The sequence below is a fragment of the Rhea americana genome, unplaced genomic scaffold (assembly GCF_003343005.1).
Source record: "Rhea americana isolate MKP2758 unplaced genomic scaffold, rheAme1 scaffold_0, whole genome shotgun sequence".
Taxonomy (NCBI): Eukaryota; Metazoa; Chordata; class Aves; order Rheiformes; family Rheidae; genus Rhea; species Rhea americana.
Window position 1 is genome coordinate 5,123,521 of NW_028185037.1, and position 26,826 is coordinate 5,150,346.

Below are 26,826 nucleotides of genomic sequence, written 5' to 3' on the forward strand. Positions count from 1 at the left end.
TAATTTTCTATGGCATCTTCATAGAGTTTTCATTTGTTTCAGTCTATCCCTAATAATATAGGCCTTCCCAGAAAGCCAACTTTCATTCCAACCCTGTTTTACACTACTATTTGTAGAGAGGCAAAGCAGACATCTTCACCTCATATTTGTATGCAGCTAGTCATGAAACCTTTTTGCCCTTTTACATTGTTGCAAAGATGAATCTATCAAGAATCCCTTTCAATACAAAGTTGGAGTTCTACTACATAGGCAGCCATGTGCGTTAATGCAAATGATTGCTCATTAAGAAATTTATGCTTTTTACATTTGTAATATTACTTTTTCTGTTTGTATGAGAATATTTRCAGTTTAAATATTATATATTTATAGCATAATCTTGGCAAAACACTTTTTTTCCAAGGCTAGGAGAAAGTCACAAATTTAATGGAGAAAACTTAGTGKTTTTTTTGTTTAAAAGTTGCCAATTTTCCTATCTTCTTCTGATGCTGAATGCAGCATTGCTCCATGAACTCATGGAACCCATTGATTTGTTTGTGAACTCTCCATCAGTAGAGACAAGAGAATTAAGTTCAAGGAAATTTACAGCGTCTTTTGTAGGCTCAAAATACAACCACTGCTGGGTACCATAATCAACTGCTCTGTCAAGGCCTAATGTTCATCCTGTGGATGAAATGTGTTGTGCAGTACTTCATGTTCGTATGTCATTACCTACAGAGCACTAGAGGGAATGAGAGCGTTCCAGAGCTTCCTGGCTGCAAGCCCAGATTTGATGTCTTTAGAGGCCTCCGTTGTGTCTCTTTTATGGCTGTCTGTTTGTTCATATTGAATCATCATCATGTGGCAACGGGAATATTTTATGGAGCCTATTGTTTTTAGTTATTTGAACAAAATCATAATAAACAGAAATGTCGACTTCAGGTAGGAATGGAGAAATCTACCCAAAAGGATTAGAAAAAAAAATCTAGATGGTCATGATGAAACAATAATGACAAGATTCTCATACCTGGGTTGCTACCATTAATATGTTTTGGGGCATGTTAGAAAAGTGATAACACTGAGGAGTACCATATTTAGCTGCACCATAGCATATAGTCTTTAATTGTCAGGCTTTATAACTCAAGCAGGTAAGCTGCACAAGTTCTTGCATGAAAGGCTTTCTAGAAAGAGCCAAACACTCTCGGAAGCGCGTGATAGTATGTGGCAGGTTTCTGCATCAGGCCCATAGGAACCCATTATATTAGGGGTCTCTGAGACTGCTGAATTGCATGTATGATATGAGATCTAGTGTTGTCTAGCCACTAGTAATGACCAAAGGTATTCTGCATGACAGTTTTCCCCTGAACTGAAAGCATTCTACAGATACTCACAGTTTTGGACTACAGAATCTTTCTGAAAGGTTAATGTATACAAAAGAGGAAAAGAAATGTATAAATGCCATTGCTACTGTMTATACAAGAAAAATAAATAGATAAGATAGATGACTATATATCCAAATATATTATAAAAAGCTGACACAAAATATATTATAAAAAGTTTCATTTGATAATGAAATGATGGGATACGTATTTGAATAAGCTGAAAGAATGAAAAACAAGCTTTTTCTAAAGACAACAGACCTGTGACAAAGTGAAGATAAACTGTTTGAAAATTAAATATTAATAAAGCATACACCTAAATTTTTGTTAATGAACTACTTCTCTWGAATACCAAATGCTAATGGCAATCTTAAGAAATGTTTTAATTTAGAATGAAATCATTCATGTGGAGCAACTAAAATTTGATTTTTTTTGAAATATATAGAAGATATTTTAATAAAACCTATTTTCATCTGTATTGGAGAAGGCTAACAATAATCATACAGTTAGTTACTGCACTTCAGCTAAGAAGAGACATTGAAGAGCCAAGGTTTAAATTGTGGTACCTCTTTCAAAAGAAAACCTSTAACCGTGGTTGTGGATGCCTCTGAAAATAGGCTACACTCGTTTAAATGGGTAATTTCTCTTGCCAATCTGTATGAGAAGTGGAAAGTCTCTTTCCTTTAAGAAAAGAATTTAATGGTCTCTCTTTGTACACTTTTTTATTGTACAAAGTGTAAGATCTCCTTGTAAGAGTTGTTTTTTTCTTTTTTCTTTTTCTTTTTCCTTTTTTTTTTTTTTTTTGGTATCATATATTTATCCAGCATTCAAGGAAGCTCACAAAGCAGCTGGATACTTATAGTTAACCAAATAGAGGTCTAAAATCCTGTGTGCATAGCAAATAACCAAACTGCATAATGTACTTTGCCGAATATTCTGCTATATTTTGTTTAGGAAGCAGTAATTAGTACMTCTTCAGGAAGAAGCTCACAGTACTGTAGTTTTATTTTTTTATATTTATCTTAAATTATGCAAAATAGCTAGAAAAATTTCAGTATAATATGCACAGAATATACTTCGTAGTCAAATCCTATCTCTTTTTCTTAAAAAAATTAATAGTTTTGTAACTGTTTTGTGTTATTGACTGTAGACAAAATAACACCTTTCTGAAATAATTGAACAAAGAATATTGTCTTTCAGATGAGAAAAATATACCACCAAAAAGTGGTTTACAGAATCTAGTCTAAATATGAGTGGGTGTTTTTGACAGCTTGTTGAAGAACTATAATTCTTCTAGAATTGACTGTCAGGTATTTCATTTATTCTTTGTATATTGGTAATAAAATCAGAAGTTCTGGACAAAGGTTAYGATATTGAGCTTTTCAGAGTTGTCATACAGTGAAAAACGTAAGAATTATACCTTTTCCTTTATTTTGGAATCTAAGGCTTTAGTAAAGAATACTAACATTTTGTCCAATTCTCTATAAAACAAATGAGTCTACCGTACCTTTTTTAAATTAAATGAAATGTAGGTGCCATGTAAAGATATTGCAAATGAATGAAGTGAACCGGAGATGAACAAATGATTGCTCCTGTGTGATGACRTAAAATGATCGCCTAGCCTTTTCTGAGAATTTAATATAGAGGCTTATCTTTAAAAAATAAAAATATTATTATTTATTATTGCTCTAAAGAAAAAAAATCTGCCTGATGAAAAAACTCCCTCTTAACAGAAAGTCTAGGTAACACTGTATCAGCTGAAAGTTTATCAAAGGGAGAGTCGGTTGCTAAATTCATGGRTTTGTGCAATTTCTTTATGTTTTGACAGTCACAGCAGAATGTCAGTTTTGCTAATTTTCGCTTTACAATCGTTAGAGAGGAAGTTTTCCTTTCTGTTTGTTTTTGTGTGTGTGGTTTTTCTAAGACTGTAAGTGGTATCCTGATGTTTTCCAGCTTTAGAATCTAGTCCTTACTTTGATGAGGAAATTCATACTTATGTAAGATAAAAGATATTACAGAAGACTACACTGTATTTTTGCTGACTATTTCTAGGAATGGAATCTGTGTCTGTTCACCACCTTAAGCACAAATGAGTGATGTTGATAGCTAAGTAGTGTTTTTTTTTCCCCAAGTCATATACCACTCAGRTAGGCAAATAATGAAAAAAGTCAGAATTCTGACTCAGTGAAGAAAAGATCTCCATTTTACCAGATGAAAAGAAAATTAATCAGATGACTACGAATAACAAACAAAAGCTGCAAAGTATAAAACRCAAATGATATAAAAAATGCCTTTACTGTGTAATATCCTTTATTTTCATTCCAAAGAGTTTTCTTTATAGCCATGTAATCTCATGCTTTGTGTTTCCAAAACACTTGCTTTCAGACTGAACTTCTTATTTTTATTAGAAAATTGAATTTCTTTTACTTTCTACTATTCTTTAAGCAAGTGGTAATACCTGATAATTCACTAAAACTTCTTTTAATTAAAAAAAATATCTGCTTGATGTAGGATCCAGCATCTGTGAGTGATCCTACCCACAGAGATRGGAAAATTCAAGATGACTTTGGTAAAAATGAGCTTTGAGGCACTTTAACAAGTCTCTCTGTTGGAATCCAGTGACAGTAATTGTTACTTCATTATATAGTGTGACAAAGTCTTCATTTTTCTCAACTCTCCTGCATGTTACTAAGACCTGAGCACAAAAGTGTTTTGAATACAAGAAAACTGTGCGTGCAGATACATGAAATAGGATGAAGACCAAGTTAGGGTATGAAAAAACAAGACAAATAAAAGAGACAAGTAGAAAAAAGCCTGAGCGAAAGGTAGGGGTTAATGTTAAGGCAAGTAGGTGAATCAGTGTGTAAGGAAACAAGAGCAAGAAGAAGCGAGAAAGATATTCAGAACAGAGGAGATATGTGTGAGAGAGGAAGAGCTTGAAAGTAGAAAGTAAATAGAGACTACTGGGGAGAGGAAAGTGTGCAAACAGGATAGGTTTCTACTTCAAGAAAAGAGAGAGCCCATCTTCCATGACAAAAGTATGCATTAGAGAACAAGTAAAAAGAGAAGAAAGCTTATAGTAAAACAAGAAATTCAAAAGGTAAAGGCAAACAAATTTACATTTTGGATCAAGCATTGTATATCAGTAGAAGTAGGAAAATTTGAATGCAGCTGATAGTATTTTATTGAAATTACTATAAAAAAGGAGAGATTTCAGAGGGATTACTAATGTTTTGGCTAATACACTATGCTTTAGAACTTGATGTAGAATATAAAAGAGGTATTTTTACTGCAGCCTCAGTTCCTTTTATTGCAGCCTGTCTTCCTGGTGTATAAAGCAGAATCAGCTATAAAGCCTTTGGATGGTCGAGAGTGTCTATTACATTTATGGCTTATTTAGAGTTCATGAAAGAGATATATACAACAGATTAAAAATGCGGGGGAAAAAGGGGTTTCTTTTGTGAAGAAAAACCAGTCAAAGTGTATATAGTCCTTTGTCCCCTTTGGAAAAAAAATGGCCTTTTTCCTTTTTTTCCCAAATTTTTAACCCTAGTTTCTTGATCTATGATGCTCTTTTTAAAAGCACAGCAAGAAATTTCAGCAGGAGTAATGAAAAATCTGAAATGAGTAAAAGATGCTGCTCATTTTAATAKCTAGAGCTCAGAATATGGAGCTAAGAAGAAGGAAGATTGTAACATAAACACAGCCATTTTTGAGTAGTGTGACATTCCTTCTTGCCTTGTCATTAAAAAATAAATAAATAAAAGAGTAGATACTAGAAAAACATATATACTTAACAAATTTCTTAGATAAAAATTACTCAGTAAATTTTCTGCTGGAAAATAATTTATGAGAATGAAATTTTCATCTCAACGGGCTAGCTGAAGATAAGACACTTTTAATCAGGTATAGCATAGTACTTCCCATAGACAGCAAACAGTAAATTTACCTAATTTTTTACTTACCCCTATCCCAAGGCATAACAGGCAGCTCATTGGCTTGTAGTGTTAGATTAGCATAAAYACCTTTCCAGGAATAAGTTCATAGCAAACAATGGCTTTAATGGTTTGGAAGAGTTGGGTTAATTGCTGCTGATAAACAGTAACTGACAGCAGTTGGTAAGTTGGGTCAAGGAAGTACAGTCCTTGCTTGGGAGCGTAGAGAAGTGAAAGTGGAGGATTTGATTTTGCATCTGTTCTGTCTGGAATCCRATGAGTTGGTCTCCTCTCCAACAAAAAGACCAGGATCTCATTATAAGAGATCTGAGGATTTCTTGAGCAGCATTAAATGGTCTCATGATGGTTCTTGGACCATATTTTTACCCTAATATGACTATGCTGTTGTCTCATTTAGGAAGGATGAATTGTTTCTACCAGTTCGAATAAGTAATCTGCAATCATTATACATCTATTTGTTAAGGATCAGATAATAGTTCTTCATAGTTTTAAAGGAACCTTATTAATGTAAATCTGCTTAGTAATAAGATGAGCTAAAGTATGTGCCAATAGAATAGCACATTCAGTTAAATTGTTCCCTAGAAGGAGCTCCATTGCTTGCACACGTTTAACGTCAGAGTCTGACTGCAGTCTCACTAGAACCAATTGCTTTTTGCTGTGAAATTAAGTAGGAACTGAAGTAGGGCTAATATTTCTTTGCAAGCGTTACATTAAAAATGAAAGGGAAAGGGATACAAGTCAGACAAGAAAAACAATTTCAATATTCATTCTCACAGCTGAATTGTTCCTTTATTTTTCTTAATTTAAATCCTCTAGACTTTTACTCTTTCTTCTGTTCATGAAAATTATTTTGCAAAATAGGTGCTGAAAAATATTTAATTCTCTTTTCCTATTCTATGCATTGGTGCCCTTTAAGTTGAGCAATATAAGTTCTAATTTGGAATGTTGAAGATGGATGCTATTAAAGAAATAGCAAAATTCCCCAGATGAGTAGGAACAAAGCTTTTAATCTCACATGCTGCTGACCCAATATTACCATTGCTGTGATCTACGGGTGAAATTCATATGAACTTCAGTCAAAGCAGGCCAATATCCATGAGGAAGTAAACATGAGAAGATACCTTCTGAGATTAGGTTAAGATTTTCACCAGAATATTTCTAATTTAAGTTGTTTACYTAAGAACAGCTTTCATTCCCCAAATTCAAGAAGTTTCTTAACAATCTCATAAAGGCATGTAGTAAAGAAGCTTTATTCTGTCTTAAATCATAATCTTTGAAACATAGTCTCTGCAGGTTCTGTCTTCCAGGTAGTTTCTCTGTTTAAAATTGGAACTCTTTTTTTATCTGTAAGAGAAAAATTTAAAGTGAGTAAATAGCATACTTTACTGTTTGCAGTGAGTTGCTCTTGCATCTTTCAGATGAAAAAAAAAATAGAAGGATCCTCATTTGTGTGGATTTTTCTGTCTGTCACACCCACTCGYTGTAACTTCGGGATCTGTTTGATCTTCCACTGGCAGAGGCTTGCTTTGCACGTGGTGAAAGTTGGATTATAGAATATGACTAAATCTGAAGCCTTGATGTGTCAATAATATTAAGCGACAGTATTAATTGCAATTGAGAATTTAATTAACATTGATTTTGAACAGAGGTATTATATTTTCCTTTTTATAGAAAACTAAATAGGATAAGCAGTGATATCTATGRAATCTAGCCATAGTAAAACCTCTTTCTAACAGCTGTAGATATTCACTATTTCAGTTTTGCATCTCATTCCATTTTTTCTGATGGAGAAACTCCCCTAATAGCACTGCACACTTTGATATCAAGTCAGAGTACTGTTGACCCAGAGGAGCTCCTACAGAAGTGTGCTCCGTAGGATATGAGTCCATACCATGAACTACTTGTGGTTTCACTCATTTTTATAATCGTAGTCAAAATATTATTATTTACTTTTGTGGTATATCCTTCTTTTTCACCTATCACACTGTCTACCTTAAATCTTTTTCTTCCTTATGAGTTTTGCATAGTGGTTTTTAATGTTCTCTGTAAAACCAGCACAAGAACTAATTATTTCTTAAAATCAACCTAATTTTAATTTCCAATAGATATGAAAGTTACTACTCAGAAAGAATCTTTTTTTTTTTCTTCTTTTTAACTCTTTGTTCAGCTTCCAGAATATCTACTACATTGTACAGCCTTTCCATTATTAGGGGTATCATCTGGAACTATGAGTATGGGTGYTGTATGTAGTTACAGGATTGTTAGATGGAGTTCATAAAGTATGAAAATAAAGAGCAGAGCTCTACAGATTTTACAGCACATTAATATTTCACATTTGGCAATGGTTATTGGTCAAGGGGAGAGGGAGAAAATGAGGTGCTGAGAGACAAAAAAGCTCCATTAATTTTGACTGAAAATTCTACTATATTTTTCATTATGGRTGAATTGAAATATCTGAAGATTGTTTTTAATTTTCCTAGCCATCAGTGGTGTGCCTAAAGGACTCTGAAGAACATGTAGGGTGAGAATAAATGCATAAATTGAAATTAAGTATTCATAGTAATACAGATTTAAAAGTTCATTTATAAAAAAMCGAGATGTCAGCAGTGCTTACTGGCATCAAATAAAAATAAATAAATAAATACAACCTATTTGACTTAGAAATGTTTCTAAAAGAGTTCAGGGGATCAAAGATAAAAAACACTGAATTTATCATGATCGTCACTAAAAAGCTTAAGTTTCTGTGTTACAAATGAAGGGGGAGATGTTCTCTAATAACAAAGTATGAGAACAATGCCTTAGGTGCCAGGTTTTTTGGAGATGTGTATGGTATTAAGACAGTCTTCTATTCAAGGGTCTCCAAATTGTTAATAAACAAGTACATTTATAAAGTAGATATTTATTATTGTCATGCAYAATGTAATAATGAAATTGATGTACACAAAGGTGGCAAGGCATTTACTTACCAAAGCATCCCACTAAATTTTAGTCCCTTCATTTCATTTCTAAGGTGTATATACACAGAAAAATTACACAGAGAATTTACTGACAGTGCAGAATGATTTATATATAACCTCTTTCTTCATAAAGCCATAAGGCTGTATTGTTTATTTTTTTCCTCAAAATTATCCTGACTTCTAAACAAAACAATAATGCTGAAAGTAACCACTCCTGCTCTTTCATCCTACTATAAATTTTTATTTTTAATAGTCTTTCTGAAAGAGCTTGCAGTCTCCCCTTGCTCAATGCCTGTTTTCTGATTCTGAAATATATTGTTCAATTTTGATTGAATTTTGCTTGTTTTCTTCGYTGCAGTTCTGCTCTTTGTTAATGGGAATAACTGTCCAAGTTTAATTTACTTACTATGCCTATATTCATAATATTTAATGATCTATTATTATGCAAGATCCTAACTGCACTCTTAAGTGGCCCATATGGTTAGAGCTATATAGGTATATGTAACTAGCTATAGCTGCTTACAAAAGGGTGTTTGTTGGCCAGCTAGAAAAAGGACTAAAAGTTGTAATTTCAATACATGTGTTTCTCAGGCTTGTAATCTGAATGCATGTGGCAAGTCATGTGTTTATGTCAAACAGCTTGTCTGCTGGAGTTAAGGTTTTTGGGGGAAATAAAGTAATTAAAAGTATATTAAACATRAATAGAATGGAAAACAAACAGTTCTTCAATGCAGTGTTTTCAAGAGAGACAAAACTGTTTATTTGATATAATAACAGACACTGAGGCACACTWTGTCAAAGAAAATGTCGCTAGCTAGTATATTTCAGGGTAGGGAAGCTATTTATTTATTTATTACTTATTTTATTATTATTATTATTTATTATACTATTTATTATTATTATATATTATTATATATTATTATATATATTATTATTATTATTTTATATTATTATTTATTATTTATTTATTTATTTACTTAGGGAAGCTAATTTTTTCCAGTGAAGGGTGCTTTCTTAGGGAATATAAACTTTCTCTTGCACTATGTCTTATTCTGTTTTCCGCAGTAGCTAAACTGTATTAAAACCACAGTTCAGTACTTGTACCTGTTTATCTAGATGTAGATGATAAAATTGTGTTAAATATAGCTTCACGTAAGACAAATTCAGTAAATTAAGCAAAGTACAATGAGAAGAGTCWTATACACTGAAGTAGGTTTTTTTCTATAAGCAGAGCCTATCCCATCTGATATTTCATAAARGTCCTCGCCGTGCTTTGTAGCCATGCGTCAGAAGTTCTCAGCTTGGGTTCCAGAGTTTGAGCTGTGGCAGTCTGAAAGGAGTCTGATACGTTAATAGGAAAGTCATCCAGGGTTACTAAATATACATAACATTATTCTATCAACCTCCCCCAACACCTTCCTTGCCCAATCTTATAAATGAGCCAGACTTCCAAATCAGCTTTCAGATGTTTCCAGAAACGTGCTGAATCTTGTCAGTCTGCCTATATCTATTGTACTTTTAGAGACAGGCATCTACGGGCAAGGAATGTRCCTGCTTCTGTCTGTTCAGATGAGAACATAAAAAAGTTGAAGTTATCTGTTTCAAAAATCTTCTTTCTATAGAAAACCCTTTAGTGTCTTCACGGATGAGCAAAATCCCATTGTTTGTGTTTGCTCTGACATGAAAATAGCCCAGGAAAAAAAAGAATTTGCTGCGTGTATAAACTTCTGAGAACACACAAGAGACAGAGATATTTTCAATATTTTTACACTACCAATGTAGTTCAGGAACACAAATTCACTTTTATTTTTCCCTGAAAATAAAAGTGAATTTGAAAGGCAAGATTCATTTAATATAAATATGGAAAAAAATACAAGAGAATTAATAACCAGATCCAGAAGTTCAGTACTGTTTCTGGACAGTGATGGCAGGTACTTATTTGAAGCTGGTTCTGCATTTAAATGTTTTCTGAGATTCTGATTGAAATGAAAAATAAATATAACAGAGGCTTAGAAACCTTAAGTAGTTATGTATTCTGGCAAATCCTTTTTGTTTAATGTTGACACTGTAGATTAAGTATAACTATCTTTGAAGTGTGGCTAGAGAATAAGTTGTCACAACAAATTAAATACTTTTACTGTGTATCAAGAACACACAGCTGTGTGTAATTGTACTTTCTKTGTTTTTCATTCTTAAAAAATAAAAGAGAAACTCAGTCTACAAACATTAGATTAGTATGATGCCCATGTCTTTATTTCACATCCAAATGCTGATGCAAAAGCAGCAACCAAAACAGAAAATTAGATTCTTTAAGTATCATACTCTTGGTACATTTCAGTGAATGACTGCCCTTGATGATTAAAGAAGAATATACCTSAAGTAAAATTGGATTCAGGTTCTCATATTTTAATGTGGTGTATTAAGTATGTGATTGACTGCAGCCGTGAGTTTTCTATTGTGAAAGGACCATTGCCAGCAAGGTTGATTAGATGTCTTCACTAGAGGTGATGTGCAGGTAAATGCCTTTTACGAAAAGCTCAGCCTTTAGCGTGGTTGTGAGGTACTTTCRTAACATAATCCATATGAATTACGAGAAAACCTATAGGCTAGATTCTCAGGGTAGTAAACTGGTAGGGCTCCACTGAATTTCCTGATGTCAAGGAATTTATGCCAAGGCACACTAGACAGTATAGCTTGGTATGTATGCTTGGCATACCGTGTTAAAGTACAGATTGGTTTCCTGAAAATAAGCAGAAGGATYGTAGAATGGATTTAATCTACGAGGCGGTTTAACAAACATGGGAGGAAAAAGATTGTGGATTACAGTTTAAAGTTAAAGTGCTGCTATTGTTGATGATACATAAGAAGAAAGAAGGTGAATAAAAGCTGAACACCAGTGAACAGCTGTGACTTTTGCAGATGTGCTTTCACATAGCATGTTGTTAAATTGTCATACACATTTCTGCAGATACTTCTGGATATTAWCAGCTTGCATGTATTCAGGAAGAAATTCCTAGGGCTAATAGTCAATCAAGTGCTAGTAAACCCCAAATTATCATTTTTGGTTCAGGAGTTCCCTGGAACACAAGTGATCAGTGGCTGAGAGTGTATATAAGAGTGGTGTCATTGCATGTTCACTTTTTTTTTTTTTTTTTTTTTTTTTTTTTTTTTTGTCTTTTAATTTGCTAAGAGATAGACGAACTCTCATCTGGCCCTGGGTGGTCATTCTTATGCCCTTTACATTAGGACAATTGACGGATTGAAACTGAAAATCATAAAGTAGAGGTTGGATGAGATTTATCTCGCTTACATTTAGTCTGTAGTAAAGGTATACTTCCAATGTCCACTTTGTACATTGCACACACTGGAGCTCGGTTTCTAGATTCCTTTTATAATCAATGTAGAGCAGTGAACAACTGAGACAAGTTTATCTTAGAATGTTTCTATGAAAGACTTTTATAGTACTAGTTTAAGTGATTAATTTAAGTAGATCTTTACATTGTAGACCTATATATTTGGTCAAGTCAATGCCATTCACAACTAACTAAGAACTAATATCTTGATATTTAAGAGTAGCAGTCTCACTTCTTTGTAGAATTAGARGAGTAACAATCTACAGATAAAAATATAGATCTTGAACATTCACAGTTTTTCTGAGGAATACCAGATACCATTTTTGCAGGAAGTATTTCTAAAATTAGTATAGGATTGAGGGGAGACCTTCTATAATTAATGTTAGGTGAAAAAGCTTGTGCCAGTCAAGGATAGATACGTCTGCACAGTAAAACAATGCTGAATTTTTTTTGCCACCTATCTTCACTTACCTCTTGTTGAAAGCTTGTGTATGCTTYGTATTGACATTACCAAATGCATAATGTGTGTAAGCTCCATGGRGTTGTGCTGGGTAAGTCAAAACTTCCAGCTTTCCATAATTGTATTATTGTGATAATTTTAATTGTGTAATAGCAGGGAAAATTATTGTCTTGCTAAGGAATTTGAGCAATAAGTAAATTAGGATATTCTTACTGTTATGCTACAAAACCCTGATATTGAACATGAAATGCATAATATGAAATACAACTCAATACCAAATCTAGARATTATCATTTTATTGGTCTTTTTTATCAAAATGAGTCAATGCAAATAAGTTCCACGCATCATTAAAGCTCAAACTCACTCAAATCCTCAAACTGAGGATCTTGGTTGACTGTTTTAAAAATGGAAGTCAACAGAATTGATTGACAATTTTATGATGTAGTTTCAGTCTGATCAAAAGAAGACTGTTCCTGTCATTAGAGCTAGAGAAATCCTTTTTGTTGTAACATATTAATGTGATTTAAAAGATCTGCTTTAGTGTAGTAGCTGAAAGTCAAAATTTATTTGCCAACCTCTAATGTTATCAGCTTTGCCTATAGCAGTGGCGTCGAGACTTTCCTGAGTATGAGGGTTATATTGGGAAACTCCTGAAAGCCTGAGCATTTCGTTTAGGAACTTTGTTCAGCAAAGTGATTAAGTGTGTTTTTACGTCCATTCATATTCTGCTAAGTAGCCAGCACTCATTCAGCCTTAAGTAATTTGCTTAATTTGTACCTACTTCTTGATCAATTTCCTTTAGAGTTGGTAAGAGTTTTATGAGAGCTGCATATGGTCCTTCCTGCAACTAAACTGTTTTTTCTAAGATGTACCTTTATAGCCAAATTCAGCCAAATAGCCTGTTATTTGCCTTCTCTTAGAATGAAGAAAGACAAGGCTGGAAAATTCCATTGTATTAAAGATAGTAAAAGATATCAGAAAGATATGCGACAAGCCAGCAATGTGCCCTTGTGGCCAAGAAGGCCAATGGTCTCCTGGGGTGCATTGGGAAGAGTGTTGCCAGCAGGTGGAGGGAGGTGATCCTGCCCCTCTACTCAGCCCTGGGGAGGCCTCATCTCGAGYRCTGTGTCCAGTTCTGGGCTCCCCASKACAAGAGAGACATGGAGCTACTGGAGAGAGTCCAGCATAGGGCTACGAAGATGATCAGAGGGCTGGAGCACCTGCCCTATGAGGARCGGCTGCRAGAGCTGGGCCTSTTCAGCCTGGGGAAGAGAAGACTGAGGGGGGATCTGATCAATGTGTACAAGTACCTGAAGGGAGGGTGTCAAGGGGACGGGAACAAACTCTTCTCAGTTGTCCCATGTGACAAGAGGCAATGGGCAGAAATTGAAGCACAGGAAGTTTTCTCTGCACGTGAGGGGGGAATTTCTTCCCTGTGAGAGTGACGGAGCACTGGCACAAGTTGCCCAGAGAGGTTGTGGAGTCTCCTTCTCTGGAGATCTTCAAGGCCCCGCCTGGATGCAACCCTGTCTACCATGCTGTAGGTGACCCTGCTGAGCAGGGGGGTTGGACTAGATGATCTCCAGAGGTCCCTTCCAACCCTACCGATTCTGTGATTCTATGATTCTAAGTCATTCCTAGATTGACGACACCTCAAATATATGATGTCAAAATCCATTTCAAGAATGTATTCCTGTTGCAATGAATAAGTACTTCTCAATATCTGTTTTAAGGAATATTTTCCATAATTCTTGTTTTCTTAAAACTCTCTTGTCTTATCCTCATGCTATATATATATATATATATATATATATATATGTATATAAAAGAGCTTGACATTATCTGTTCCAGCTTTTAGAACCATACTTCAATTAGGTCTTCCTAAATACTTGTTTCTCTAAGTTGTATTCCCCTCCTTTTTCCTGTTTTCATTCTGGAGTTTAGTGAATTAATCCTAAAAATTGCTTTGCTGCACTTCCTTAAATGTTGTAGTACATCTTATAGTATAAAGGAATGAAAGCTGCAAATAGTCTAATCAGATAAGGATCATGCAACTGTAACTTACAATTGTGTTGCACTAACAATCACATAGCTAGAAATGAAAAAAAAATGTTAGAGTTTATAATAGAATAGAATACGATTTCTTGACAGTCATAACTTTTTCAATACAGTATTTTTCAGGTTGTGTAAGCTATTTGAACTTTTTTTTTTTTTTTTTTTAACTAAGGTGAAACCCCTTAGAAATTCCTAGAAAGCAACCAACTTTTTCAGCTGTAGACTCATGTATGCGTATGATAGAGATCATAAGATAAGATCATATGAAGTGTTTGTGTGTATATATTGAGCTGTTCTGTATTTGTATGGTTAATACTTTTCCATTGAGATTTATAAATGGTAGTGTCATTGAAGAGATGAATAATTAAAGAGAGTTGTGATCTCAGGTTTGGAAAGATGATGAATACAGTTCATCATAAACCTGCTCCTGCAAAATATTAATCTAGTCCCTGAGCTGTGCCAGTTCCCACAAGAGCACAGATCTCTTTTGCTTGGCAAGTTGAACTATAAGGAAAGAAGGCTGAACTGCCATGTAAAATTCCTGTGACAGAGATCTGGCAGGACAGCACTTTCTTATCATTTAAGGGGTTTKGGGTTTTTTTATATAATATTATCACTGTAAATATATTAAAATGTGTGTAAAAAGTGAAAATACTTTATTAATCCATGTCTTCATCTCTAAATATTGACAAGGATGAGCTGTAACCATTGTAGTTACAAGAGCTGAAGAGGTACCATAAGGCATCTTTACCAACACCCACCTAATGTGTCACGTATTCATTTCTCAACTCAACAATACACCTCAGTATTTTTCTCACTTAAAGCCACAGAATATCCTATCCTAAGCTGTTTTAAACAGCGACAACATAAGAGAAAGTTAGACTTTGAGCTTAACCAAGGCACTGGATTTAAAACCTATAACTGACAGTGATATTAACCTTTCTGTTTAAATCATTGGTAAAGACTGCAACTCTTCACTACAATAAAACAGACAGTAAGGTGTAGTTTTTAGGGGACTGATGTGATGTTACAGCTATAGTTACCAGCCCTTCTCTCACTGTTAGCCATCACTGCAGAAAAAATGACTTGCAGAATTAATTGATCCTCACAAGCTTATCTGTAGTCCTGCCATACAGGACTTGCACATATGTATAGGGTTCAGCCTAAAAASGTTGGAGTCAATCTTCAAATTTTAAGTTGGGCCCCTTATTGTTATGGGTTGACAAGGCTGCATCGTCATGTACAGCATGGTGCATGTTCTACAGAAAGTTCYCTACACCGCACAGTTCACATAGGTAACATGTTCTCACCTTAGGGAACAACTAGTTCTGACACATCTGTAATGTAGGGAGGTGACATGAATACAAACTCCGATATGCTTGTGCAAATAGGTAAAGGTCCTGTTCTAAAAATGCTAGGATAGGCTGTTCAATATTTCCAAGACAGCAGCTGAACGTATATAAATGTTTCAAAGCGTACTCAGAGACTCATATGTTTGGTTTCCAGGACCAATGGTTTTGGCGTGTGAGAAACAACAGGGTGATGGATGGATACCCCATGCAGATTACCTACTTCTGGAGGGGACTGCCTCCGAGCATTGATGCAGTTTATGAAAACAGTGAAGGGAATTTTGTTTTCTTTAAAGGTAAGAAAGACTAAATTCTTTTTACTAAAAGTAAGWCTTTGGGTAATCCTTTCAGCTGTGATGTTATCCCACTATATAGACACGTATTTACACATTTATTTTTTTGGAACAGGTTTATTTTTACTAATTATTTGTAAATCCTATTGCAAATTGTTAGGTAAGTAAAGAATATATGTTTTCTCATCTTGGCAACTACAGTTTTAATTTACGATTATACTTCAGACTATTTATTCTGATCTGCTTTGTAAAAATTTGAAGTATAAATACACACAATGCATTGATCTAATGTAAAATCATTTTCAGAAAAAATTTATAGATGGATTATAGGTGAATTGGATTAGAAATTGAGAATGCATGAATATATACTTATGGTTCTTTTTGTTCTTATCCTATGTTACATATGATATTTGTATGTATTTAAATGACATCTGTGCGGGATGTATCTAACCTGTATTGCACTCTAATTATTTCATCTGGAAATTTTGATGGTAGGAACTGCAAGTGGGAAATAAATTGTTAGTAAATGTCTTTTCCATGGAAATGTGTTTTATATTTTCACCAGTATTTTTACTATTTTAAAGGAGCACAAACTCTAGAAAAAATGTTATGTGGATAGGATTGTTGCTAATCATCCTTCTCAAAATTTCACTCTAGGCATCAGCTGTTCTTTAAAATCAAAGTTCTTAAAATGAATATAATTTAGATTTAATGAGAAAATTATCCTATGTGTTAAATAAATTACCCATTTAGCAGAGAAATCTTTTCATTGGAGTGAAAACCGTGTAAACCATGTAAAATATATTTTGTGAGACAGTCCTTTGGGGAATACAGGAGAAATGGAATAGATATTTGTAAAAATATTCAGCTATGTATTTATGTTGTGAGTGACTCCTTAACTCATTACAAAAAGGTAGAAAAAAGTGTTTTTAAATTTGTTATATCAAAAATGAATTCACGTTTACAAGCAGAATCTTTAAAAGGGAGATAGAAATCATATTTCATTCACTTTGGAAATATTATCACCTTGGGAATGCTAAGTGCTAAATGTTTAATAACATGCAGAAACATTACATAGCAGTACAATGAAGATGAACATTATGTTCCATTAATAAAGAAATTGTAGTTTTTGTGTGAATCTTAAGGAAAATTACATTCCATCCAGTATATGACATCAGAACACATGCTTTTACTTCTGCTATCATAAAATAAACTTAATGTCATAAACTTCGGGAATTTGATAAGATCTGGAAACGTGATCAAATTAACTCCAAATCCTGATCATTCTGCTTGATCTTTGGGTCATGMAAGAACAGAGGGATCATTCTGTAGATACTCCTTTGCTCATCTTTGCAACAAAGTGCAAAGGAAATATTCTGCGCATGCCTCTCTAGTTCTGGGATCCCCTACCTGAGCTTCAACTATACAGTCTGGTCCTTACACCTTCTTCTTTTCCTTCTCAGTGACCCCAAGGTAGGGTCTTGTAATTATTTATCTCTTCATCTGCTGCTGGCTGACTCCTGTTAATCTTTACAGGGACAGGCTGATTCAATAGTCTCTAGATTACAAATATAAAAATAACAGGCTGAGCAGAGTGAAATTTTTATATTTTCTACCTGGGAAATTAAGTAACCAGCATTAAATAAAGCAAGTAGAAGGAGCAGGGCCATATTCTTGGAAGTCAGAAAACTGTATGTTCTTTTCCCTTCTCCTCACTCCTAATTTATGTTCTCTGATTTCAGACCAGATCATTTTGTCTTCTATGTGACATCATATGATATCTGTATTTTTTTCAGATATTTTTCTACCTGCTTTCTTTCCATTGCTTTGTTTTTCTAGTGATATCTATATTACTCTGTTTGCCAAAGTCAAAATTTCTTGTGTTTCCTTGTGCTAGTTTTCCCAGCTTTTGCTTCTCTTCTACTTCCTTTTCATGTTTCTCAGCATCTACCTGATGGCATTTGACTATCGATAGGTTCAGCTAAGTCTTTTGTATGCATATCCTTGAGAATTCCTATTACCCAAGAATCTCAAGCTGTCTTGTGAAACATGATTGCAGAAGCCTACATAAACAGACTGCAGACAACAAGCATTGTCTCACTTCTAGTTCCTCAAACAATTTCTTTCTAGGTAAAAAGTCTTTTTATGTCTCCCTCCAAAAGATGTTAGCAATGGACTGAAATGATGAGAAAGTGGAGCACSCCACCTAGGTAGTGTGGCTTCCGTGRCACAATCACAGAATGGTTGAGGTTGGAAGGRGGCCCTGGAGATCAGTCCTCTCTGTGTAACCGGTTCCTGTGCTCTGTTACCCTCACAGTAAAGAAGCTTTTCTTCAGATTCAGCCATACTCTTGACATCCAGATACCTTAAGGTATTTGTATACATTGATAAGATCCCCTCACGATCTTCTCTTCTCCAGGTTGAGCAGTCCCAGGTCTCTCAGTTTTTCCTCATAAGRGACATGCTTCAGTCCCTTAATCACCTTAGTAGTCCTCCACTGGAGTCGCTCCAGTAGCTCCTTGTTTCTCTTGTACTGGGGAGCCCAGAACTGGACACAGYACTCCAGAGGTGGCCTAACTAGGACTGAGTAGAGGGGGAGGATCACCTCCCTCTAGCTGCTGGCAATGCTCTTCSTAATTCAAAGCACAGCTCTAAGTGAACATTTAGCTCTGTTATTCAGAGAAAAAGCAGAAAACTGGAACAAGTGCCGTGACTGAGCTTGGGTTGGGGTAGTGTCACTAAGCAGTCCTCACAGAAAACACTCTCCACATCACTCCACATCACATCACAAGGGTGGCAATTGAATGGAGATAGTATTTGCTTGTAGATTTTTAAATAAAGCCTCAGAGTAATTCTCTAGATATCAGTAGCATCCAACCTCCTGTAGTGTGTAGACTTGTGAATCTTTGCTGTATGCTGGAGAAATAGGTCAATGCATAATCATCCTCCCTCTAGAGCAGCCACTGCTTCTTATGTGGATGCTTAAAGGGAGCTTCAAGGCACACTTTTGATCTCTGTTACTCTCTTTTATTCACTTTGGAGTCTGTGTTAYTGATATGAAACAGGGCCTGGACACATCTTGTGAATGACTAGTCCTTTGCTCTTGCTTTCTTACTTGTGGAGTACTATCTCCAGTCTCTGAGGTAAGAAGAGAGAGGAGTAAGCCAATTTACTTGTCGGTGATTGCTGGTTAGTTACTGTTACCTTGCTTTTCCTGACAAGCCTGCACTGTCACAGGTTCAGAGCAAGCAATGTTCAGTCTCAAGCCAGTGGCATTTTTAGGATGCAGTCAGGATAGATCCTGTGAACCATCCTGGATAGAAATATTCTCTCTCTTTAGAAATGCATAAATCTTATTTTTTCTTAATAATCTGTGCTATATTTGATTTGTTTCAATCCTTGCCTTTCAAGACAGTAAACCTAAAGTTTGAAATAGTTCATTTAAATGAGAAAACAAGTTTAGATTTTTACTGCTTTTTTATTGCTATATTGCTATTAGTACTAGGTTTTTCTTCCCTCCACGTGTACAGCTGGATTCATGGTATTGGTAGAGTTCTACTCTACAGTAGTAGAAATATAACACAAGTATAAAAACATTAAAACTAACATTTTGTAAAGGAGAGCTGTGTTATAAAACATGGGCCATTTGCAAATGACCTGTGGTGGCAGCTCAGGATGAAGTATTTATTTATGCTCCTTTGAAACAATCTTCATAGCTTATGTTTTTGCTCCAAATGAGAAGTGTAGTTATTCCTGAAGTACAATAAAACCTTTCTGTCAGTACATTTATACCTACTCAGAATTAATTCCTGTGAATACCTGAGGAGCCTCTGAGATCATACATCATGTGTTAATTGCCTTTGCTCAATCAAGTTCAATCAAGTTCAAAGCTATTTGATCAAATGTCTTCTTCAGTTTTGAAATTTCTTTAATCTTGATTTTTTTGTTTTGCTTTACAATTTTATCTAGTTCCATATCCTTTTTTTCCAGTAATATTTATTTATATAAGGAAAAACAATTGTAAAATTCAGTAGCATGCTTGCAGTGCAAGGCGATAAAGTGATACTTGCRCATTTTGGGTGGCTTGAGACACCTGCCTCCTTGTGCCTCATAATGCTCATAAAGTACCTAGCGATCTGTTGAATGGCTGCTTATAAAAAACAGATGTTTTTGTTCTTGTTATTATTCACTACTGGTGTCCATGCTAAATGATAATAAGAAGATGGCACCAGAATGATAAACAGATTTTTTTTTAATGAGGAAATGTGAATAGTAAAATTTATTCTGKGTACCTGTGGGAATTTATATGGTGCTAAAAATGAAATTGTCAAGCCATCTGTGCTGTTGAATGTTATGGCAAACCAAATGTAGCAATAGAAAAGCTGCTGTAAAACTCATACTACCAGTGCCACCATCATAACTTTCAGCTGCAGTTATCCCACTGCCTGACAGTTTTATTTTGAAAAATAGATKTACTGTAGTGTCAGATCATGGAGCAGAGAGGTGACAGAGATAAGATGTAGGAGGGGGAGAATGAGAAAAAAAGATTACAAATAGTAATTTAGGAACACTAGTATGAAGAGACTTGATCCTGGCTTGAAAGTCCAAAATTAAGAGTGAGAACAACTGGTGGAAAAAACATCCAAAATAAGATATCTAGAAATCTAACTGGTTTCAAATGATTATGTTGCCTAGAAGTTTTGAAAGTTTGGCTCATCGCTATAAAACTCATAGTGATTAGATGTTACTGTAATATTTGCTATGCTATATCCAGCACAGGTCCTGCATAACACACATTTGATTATGTGACATGAACAAAAAACTTGGTTGCTGACAACCTAGGAGCACAACGATTCAGCATTTTGAATATACAAAGGAGGAACTATAGATGATAAAGACTGCATAATTGTTTGTAATAATAGGTAATTAAATGGTCTGAACACTGTCTGGAATTAAATATTCATTATTTTAAGAGAAGYTTATATAAGCAATATTGATACCCTTTATTTCTAGCAAATTTTTAGAATGTTAATTGTAGATATTGAGAACCTTCAAATAATTGCAGTCAAAGTTCATCCTTTTCAATTGTTTCCCTACAGTAATGATATTTAAAAAGCATTATTGCAAAAAGTAAGACATTTTGATTTTTTTATCACTTGCTTCATTCTCAGCTTTTGACTTTACCATTCTACTTGTTGTTATATCAGATCTTACATTGGGGAATAAAATGCAGAGAGATGAAATGCTCTGAAGGYTGGCCAGACTTCATGAAACATTGAGCTTTACTAAGCTCTATTYGAATAACAAATGTACTAATCAGACCTTAAAAACAACTTTTTCAAATAAACATAGTGCATATTGCTGATGAGAACATAGGTTAGGACTCTGAACAAGCATTAGGTATATCTGTAAGGAGGAACAAGCTATTATTATTATAGTATTGTCATATATTCTTTCCTTATTTTCATTATAATCACAATTAATGAAGTATATTGATTGACTAATAACTTACTACTGGAAGTGGATTATGCACTAAGTGAAAGCGTAGTGACAACCMTCTTTTTCTATACATTTTAAGATAYATAAATTTAAAACTGATTTTCAGCTTCAACTCCTCCTAATATTTGTTTCTGAGTCTGAAAGCTTCTCATTCTTGCTGTGACTTTTCTGAAATCCTTCTCTGATCAACAACCACTCACTTCCCTCCAGCTGAGGGACAGAAGCTAAACTGAAAAAACAAACAAACAAACAAACAAAAAAAAACAAAGTAAAAACTAGCACCAGATGGAACATTTGGATTTTTTATATACAGTCGTTCCCGTTAAAAATCAACATAGTTTTAGCAGACTAAACATATCTTCCAATGCAAATGTTTAATGCACTTTCCTGTACTTTGAATCAAAATTTTACTCACATAYGTTAAAGCTCTCAATGCCCTACTGTCTCAATAAAATGCAGTTAAATCTGCCTTTCTCTGTTTACCTGAAAAAGAATTTGCTTCGTAGTAAGAAACTGTGTTAAGAAGGATTTAGCTTCTCACTTCGGTCTTGGGTTCCCACATCTACGCTTTCTTTCCTGGGTGCCCCTCGTATGTATGCAGTGTATCTGCATAGGTCAGAAATATCTAGCTCAATGTTGCGCTCACTTAAAATATTACATGCTCGTCTCGTGTTTAGTTTGGTATGACTTGATCTTGTTAATAACAGAATTTGACTCATTGGGTATGGCTGATAATGATCAATTCCTAACAATTGCCTTTGCTTTTATTCCTTGCGAGGCACATAAAGAGGTAATGATATTACATACATCACAGCATATGCCTCTCGATGCTGCGCAACAGCTGTCATTTTGAATGATCTTCTGAAACAGAAATGAGCTGGCTCAGTATCATTCATTTGATGCCATCTGTTGTTCACACCATAAGTACCAACTAGTAAGGTCCAAAATGCATGATTCCTTCTCTTATCGTTGCATTTGAAACTGCCATTACCATCCGAAGCATTCTGTCCCTGGTCATGTGAGTCGGCAGAAGGATAAGCCATGTGAGAGGTGGAACAAGGAAAGACTGAAAAWGAAGATCTCAGTGATGATCAGGCCTTATAGGTGAATTTTGTAGAGAATCATAGTAAAGGTAAAAGTAAGGTTAGCACAGGCCTTGATCCAAGGTCAGCACAGTCCTTAATTTTTTATGACTGCTTTTCATAGACCTATGTTCCTTTTATTTTCAGTACTTCAAATGACTCTCTACATATACGTTCTTTGAACCTTTTCTCCCTTCAGCTGGCCGATGAGGAGAAGATGGATCTGTCTAGCAAATTGTAGTGGCTGTGTTTGGAAGTGGGTAACAAGCAGCTGTAAAGCAGCTGATAAAGATTTACTCTGGAAACTCAGCATGGGAGGGATTGGAAGTATATCCCCTCACCTAATTAAAATTGTGATAAAATGAAAGCATGCTTTAAATTGCTATAGTACAAACAGGAAGATTAAAAAAAAATCCTTTAAAAAAATGTTTAATACCTCTGAGGGATGGCTAAAATATAAAACCGACAGCAAAACAGCTCTCTGGATTTTCCATCCTGGTGACTCTGGCATACATCTGATCCTAGACCTCTGGGTGAAATTACATTTCCTTACAAAATGTTTATACAACACAGTGCCTTAGCCTCCTAAGTGTATGTATATAACAGTCTGTCTAGCCTTGCATTTAAATACAGTGACTAACATGAACAACCATGATTTTCTTTCTCATACAGTATTAGGATCTCTATGTAAGCACATTCAAGCAAATACACTTCACAGTTTACAGTTTTCCACTACTGTTTTAACTATGATATCATAAATAACACCRGATGGACCAAAGTGCAAGATCCAATAGGCCTTGTATATATATTTGTTCAYTGACCTTCTCTAGACCTTCCTGTGATGTAACTTGGAAGGGATTACATCATGCCAAAGACTGTCTTCCTTTGCAGTGCTATTACTGCTAGCAATAGCAATGCTCTTTAGAAACATAGATGAAGGTAGTACTTTGAAGAGAAAATAAACACATTGGAGCTTATAGCCTAGGTGAGAAAGATCATCACTATGGCCTAGGTGACATAATGCAGAGAAGGTAACCTCAAACCAAACTTTTCAGGGAAGTACTAAGGTACAAATTAGGCTCCCCTTTAATTCTAGGAGGCATATGAGGGTCTTTATTGCCTTTTTTCATTTGAAGCTGACTGTATTTAAAAGAGAAGTCTTTCCAGAAGAGAATCTAATAGAAATATGTTTTCAAGAAAAATTAGAAGGAAACAAAACCATCAAATGAAGGAGATGATAGTTGCAGGAATAGGACAACATGTACAAAAATGTTGAAAAGGCTCTAGGAGAGAACAAGAAAGGAGTCCAAAGGAAAACAGAATAACTAGGAGAAAGTGTTAAATGAAAGGCTTAATAACTAAACATGGRAAATTGGAGTTGTGGGCTGGTGAGGTAAACCAGGTCTCGTCGTGAAAGAACGCACAGGAAACACCCTTAGAAAGCAGGTACAGGGGAAGGCGATACTGCAAAAACACTGGTGCAATTGCTGCTATGCATGTAGGTGTACATACCCTTAYATAGACTGTATGTTCAGCTAGGCTGAATGTAACGGCAAAAACAGGGATTCAACCACTGAGCATTGCTATTCAGGATACCCCAGGCTACTACTGATATTTAAGACAGTTTAGATAATCTGAGGTAGTCTGAGGTTTGCACAGACATTTGCACACCAGCTAAGGTCAACAGCTACCTTTTATTATCAGCATGCGCTAAGTCAAATAGGTGCTTTTGAATGATCCCCAAGGTTAAATCTTATTTTCACTGATTCTAAAGGCATCTCTATYATTAAGGATTAGCATAAGTGGTCTTTAAAACCTCAGTTTACTGTATAAGGACAAACTCAAGGAAAAAAAGGTGATATGAAAAAATATTTTAAGTTCTGCAGTAATTTCAGAGTGAACTATTATATCCTGTGTAAGTAATTTAACTTCTTCAGGAGAATGAGAGTACAGAGTAATAAGAGTATATAGTCTATATGAGGAAAGGAATTTTCATTTTTTAAATTGTTTATATTGCCCCATTATATCTTAAATTCACTTTTCTTGTTCTATGAAAAGTAAATCTGTTCTGTAGCACTGCTATAAATGGATTACATTACCATCCACAGACCTTCTTGAGATGACTTCATTCTTCACTCTGAATTTCATCCCTATTTAGGTAGTATGAAAATACTCTGTGGTCCTATTGAATGAAAGGTGCTTTATAAATACAAAGTATATGTGAGAGATATTTCACTTTTTTTTGTATCCTCTGCAGTAGTAGGACATTTTTCATATTAATGTGATTAGTAGGATCAAATTCCCTATGGGAGTCTTTCTTATTTCATTAGGGTATATTAATTTTAATATTGAGAGTTCTGAAGACTAACACACACATATATGTGTATATATGCTTTTATACAGGTAACAAGTTCTGGGTCTTCAAGGACACTACTCTCCAGCCAGGGTATCCTCATGATTTGATAACRCTTGGAAGCGGAATTCCTTCCCATGGTATTGATTCAGCAATTTGGTGGGAGGACGTTGGGAAAACCTACTTCTTCAAAGGAGATAGGTTTGTATGGGAATTCTGGAAGCAATTTGGTGGATATCGACAAAAGCATGTGAATCTTTTTCTCTATTTTGGAAAAGAAGAAGTCAMCCCATTTAAATATCTCAGTGCTTTCTGTGTATGTAATTATTTCCTCCTGCATAGATGGCCATATTCCTGTTTTCACATTTCTTATAAACTATATTGTATTTGTGAGAATATACTGAAATGAGGTGCCCCTTTTTAAGGTTTCCATAATAGGTTTCCATAACCCATAATGGAAAGGTTTCCATTACAGGTTTCCATAACCTATAATGGAAAACTTATAATTCAGGAGATAATAGGCAAGCAACAGATTTTAGACTTAAGTATTCAAAATAATATAGTTATCTTACACTTTCATTTTATTTGTCAAGATTTCTGATCTTCAGTCTTTTGTACAGTCTTGTCTTTTCCTTTTTATTCTCATTTCTAAACCCTAGCACATAAGCAGGCAAGGCAGGCATAATCCAAACTTTTTTACAGTCAGTGGAAATGGCTTTTCTGCTACTGTTTAGAATGAGGTAGAAAGGGAAGTGGTATCTAAAACAGGAAGCTAGAGAACTATTTGAGCAGTTTATGATCTGATCCCTAGGAATTATTTGTAAAGAAAGCCTACAGTTCCTTTCAKAAGGGACACTTATCTTTATGATTAATAAAGCACAGAAGAAAAATGGTAACATCTGAGTTCTGTTCCAACCCTGAAAAAGACTTGTAGTAGCCACTTAGTGTCTCTGTGTCTTCATTCCTCCATCTGTAAAAATGAGGGAAAGAATATTTGTCTGCTTTACAGAGATGTCAAGAGAATTCATTGGTTTGTGAAACCCTTCAAGTTTTTTGAAGGATGGATTGTACAGGATTGCATTCAGGATGTTATTATATTTGTTGACTGAAGAATCATTGTGCAAACTCTGAGTGCTCAGAGACAAATTATTCTTTATTATTGTAATCTTTCTGTTAGTATTATGAGAAGTATGATTACTACTGTTTTTACTTAAGAGTCTGAGACACTAAAAGTATTCTTGGATCTCTTAATAATGAATTTAATATACTATACTTAGCACACTACTATTGATTACTTTTTAGCAGTACTGTAAGAATACATTACAGATTACCATAACCAGTTTTAATGTTATAGCTTAAAAAAAATTTCCAACATCTTGGTGAAGAAAGTAGATAACTAAGTAAAAAAATTGTGGTGTTTGAAARCTAGGTATCATTTCAAGCAATTGGTCTCCACTGTTGTCAGTTGTATAATTTACTTCTTGTGGTTGAAAAGATTTTTTTTTCATAAATTCATTCTCCAATAATAATTGTTCACCTTCATGTTCTCGGGAAAATATGTACAGTATGAATTTTATGTGACCTGTACTTTCCTTAGGCTTGCTTCAGCAGTGTCCTGTATTTTCATGCACAGACAGTTACTTATAACCAAAGCTGTCCTAAAATAATAGTGACAATTACAGAAAACAAGAAGAACTGTAAGAGAAACATCTATTGATAGAAAAGTTGCTACACAGAGTGAACAAGCATAATGAAACTCAGGAGGACATAAGTGCAATACAGTATGCAAGAAGAAGATTGAAAAACATGAACCTAGCAGAGATAATTGAACCATTACAGGATATTGACCACCAATGGCAATAATACCTCTAAGCTTCTCATGAAAATTGTTTACATCAGAGTTTGCTGTTAATGTAGASTTAGAGTTGAATTTGCTACTTGTTTTAGTTGTTTGTGTAAGTCTACTATAGGGCTACATTTTTTCCTGATAAGGCATAATATAAATGTAGCTTCTGGGTGGTGGGAGATAGCAAAGAAAGGGAATCAAAAAGTTATGCTAATGTCAAAATAGGAAAATATGTTTCTCCTTATATAACTCAAGGACTTATACACTT

The 26,826-nt window shown here is 34.7% G+C and overlaps 1 protein-coding gene across 1 annotated transcript in view; it reads left to right on the top strand.

The window, feature by feature from the left end:
- MMP16 (matrix metallopeptidase 16) overlaps positions 1–26,826 on the top strand; it is a 182,767-nt gene that overhangs the window by 143,941 nt on the left and 12,000 nt on the right. The window contains exons 7-8 of the mRNA XM_085308543.1: positions 15,643–15,781; positions 24,763–24,913. Coding sequence (XP_085164669.1) covers positions 15,643–15,781; positions 24,763–24,913 — 290 coding nt within the window. The remainder of the gene's footprint in view (positions 1–15,642; positions 15,782–24,762; positions 24,914–26,826) is intronic.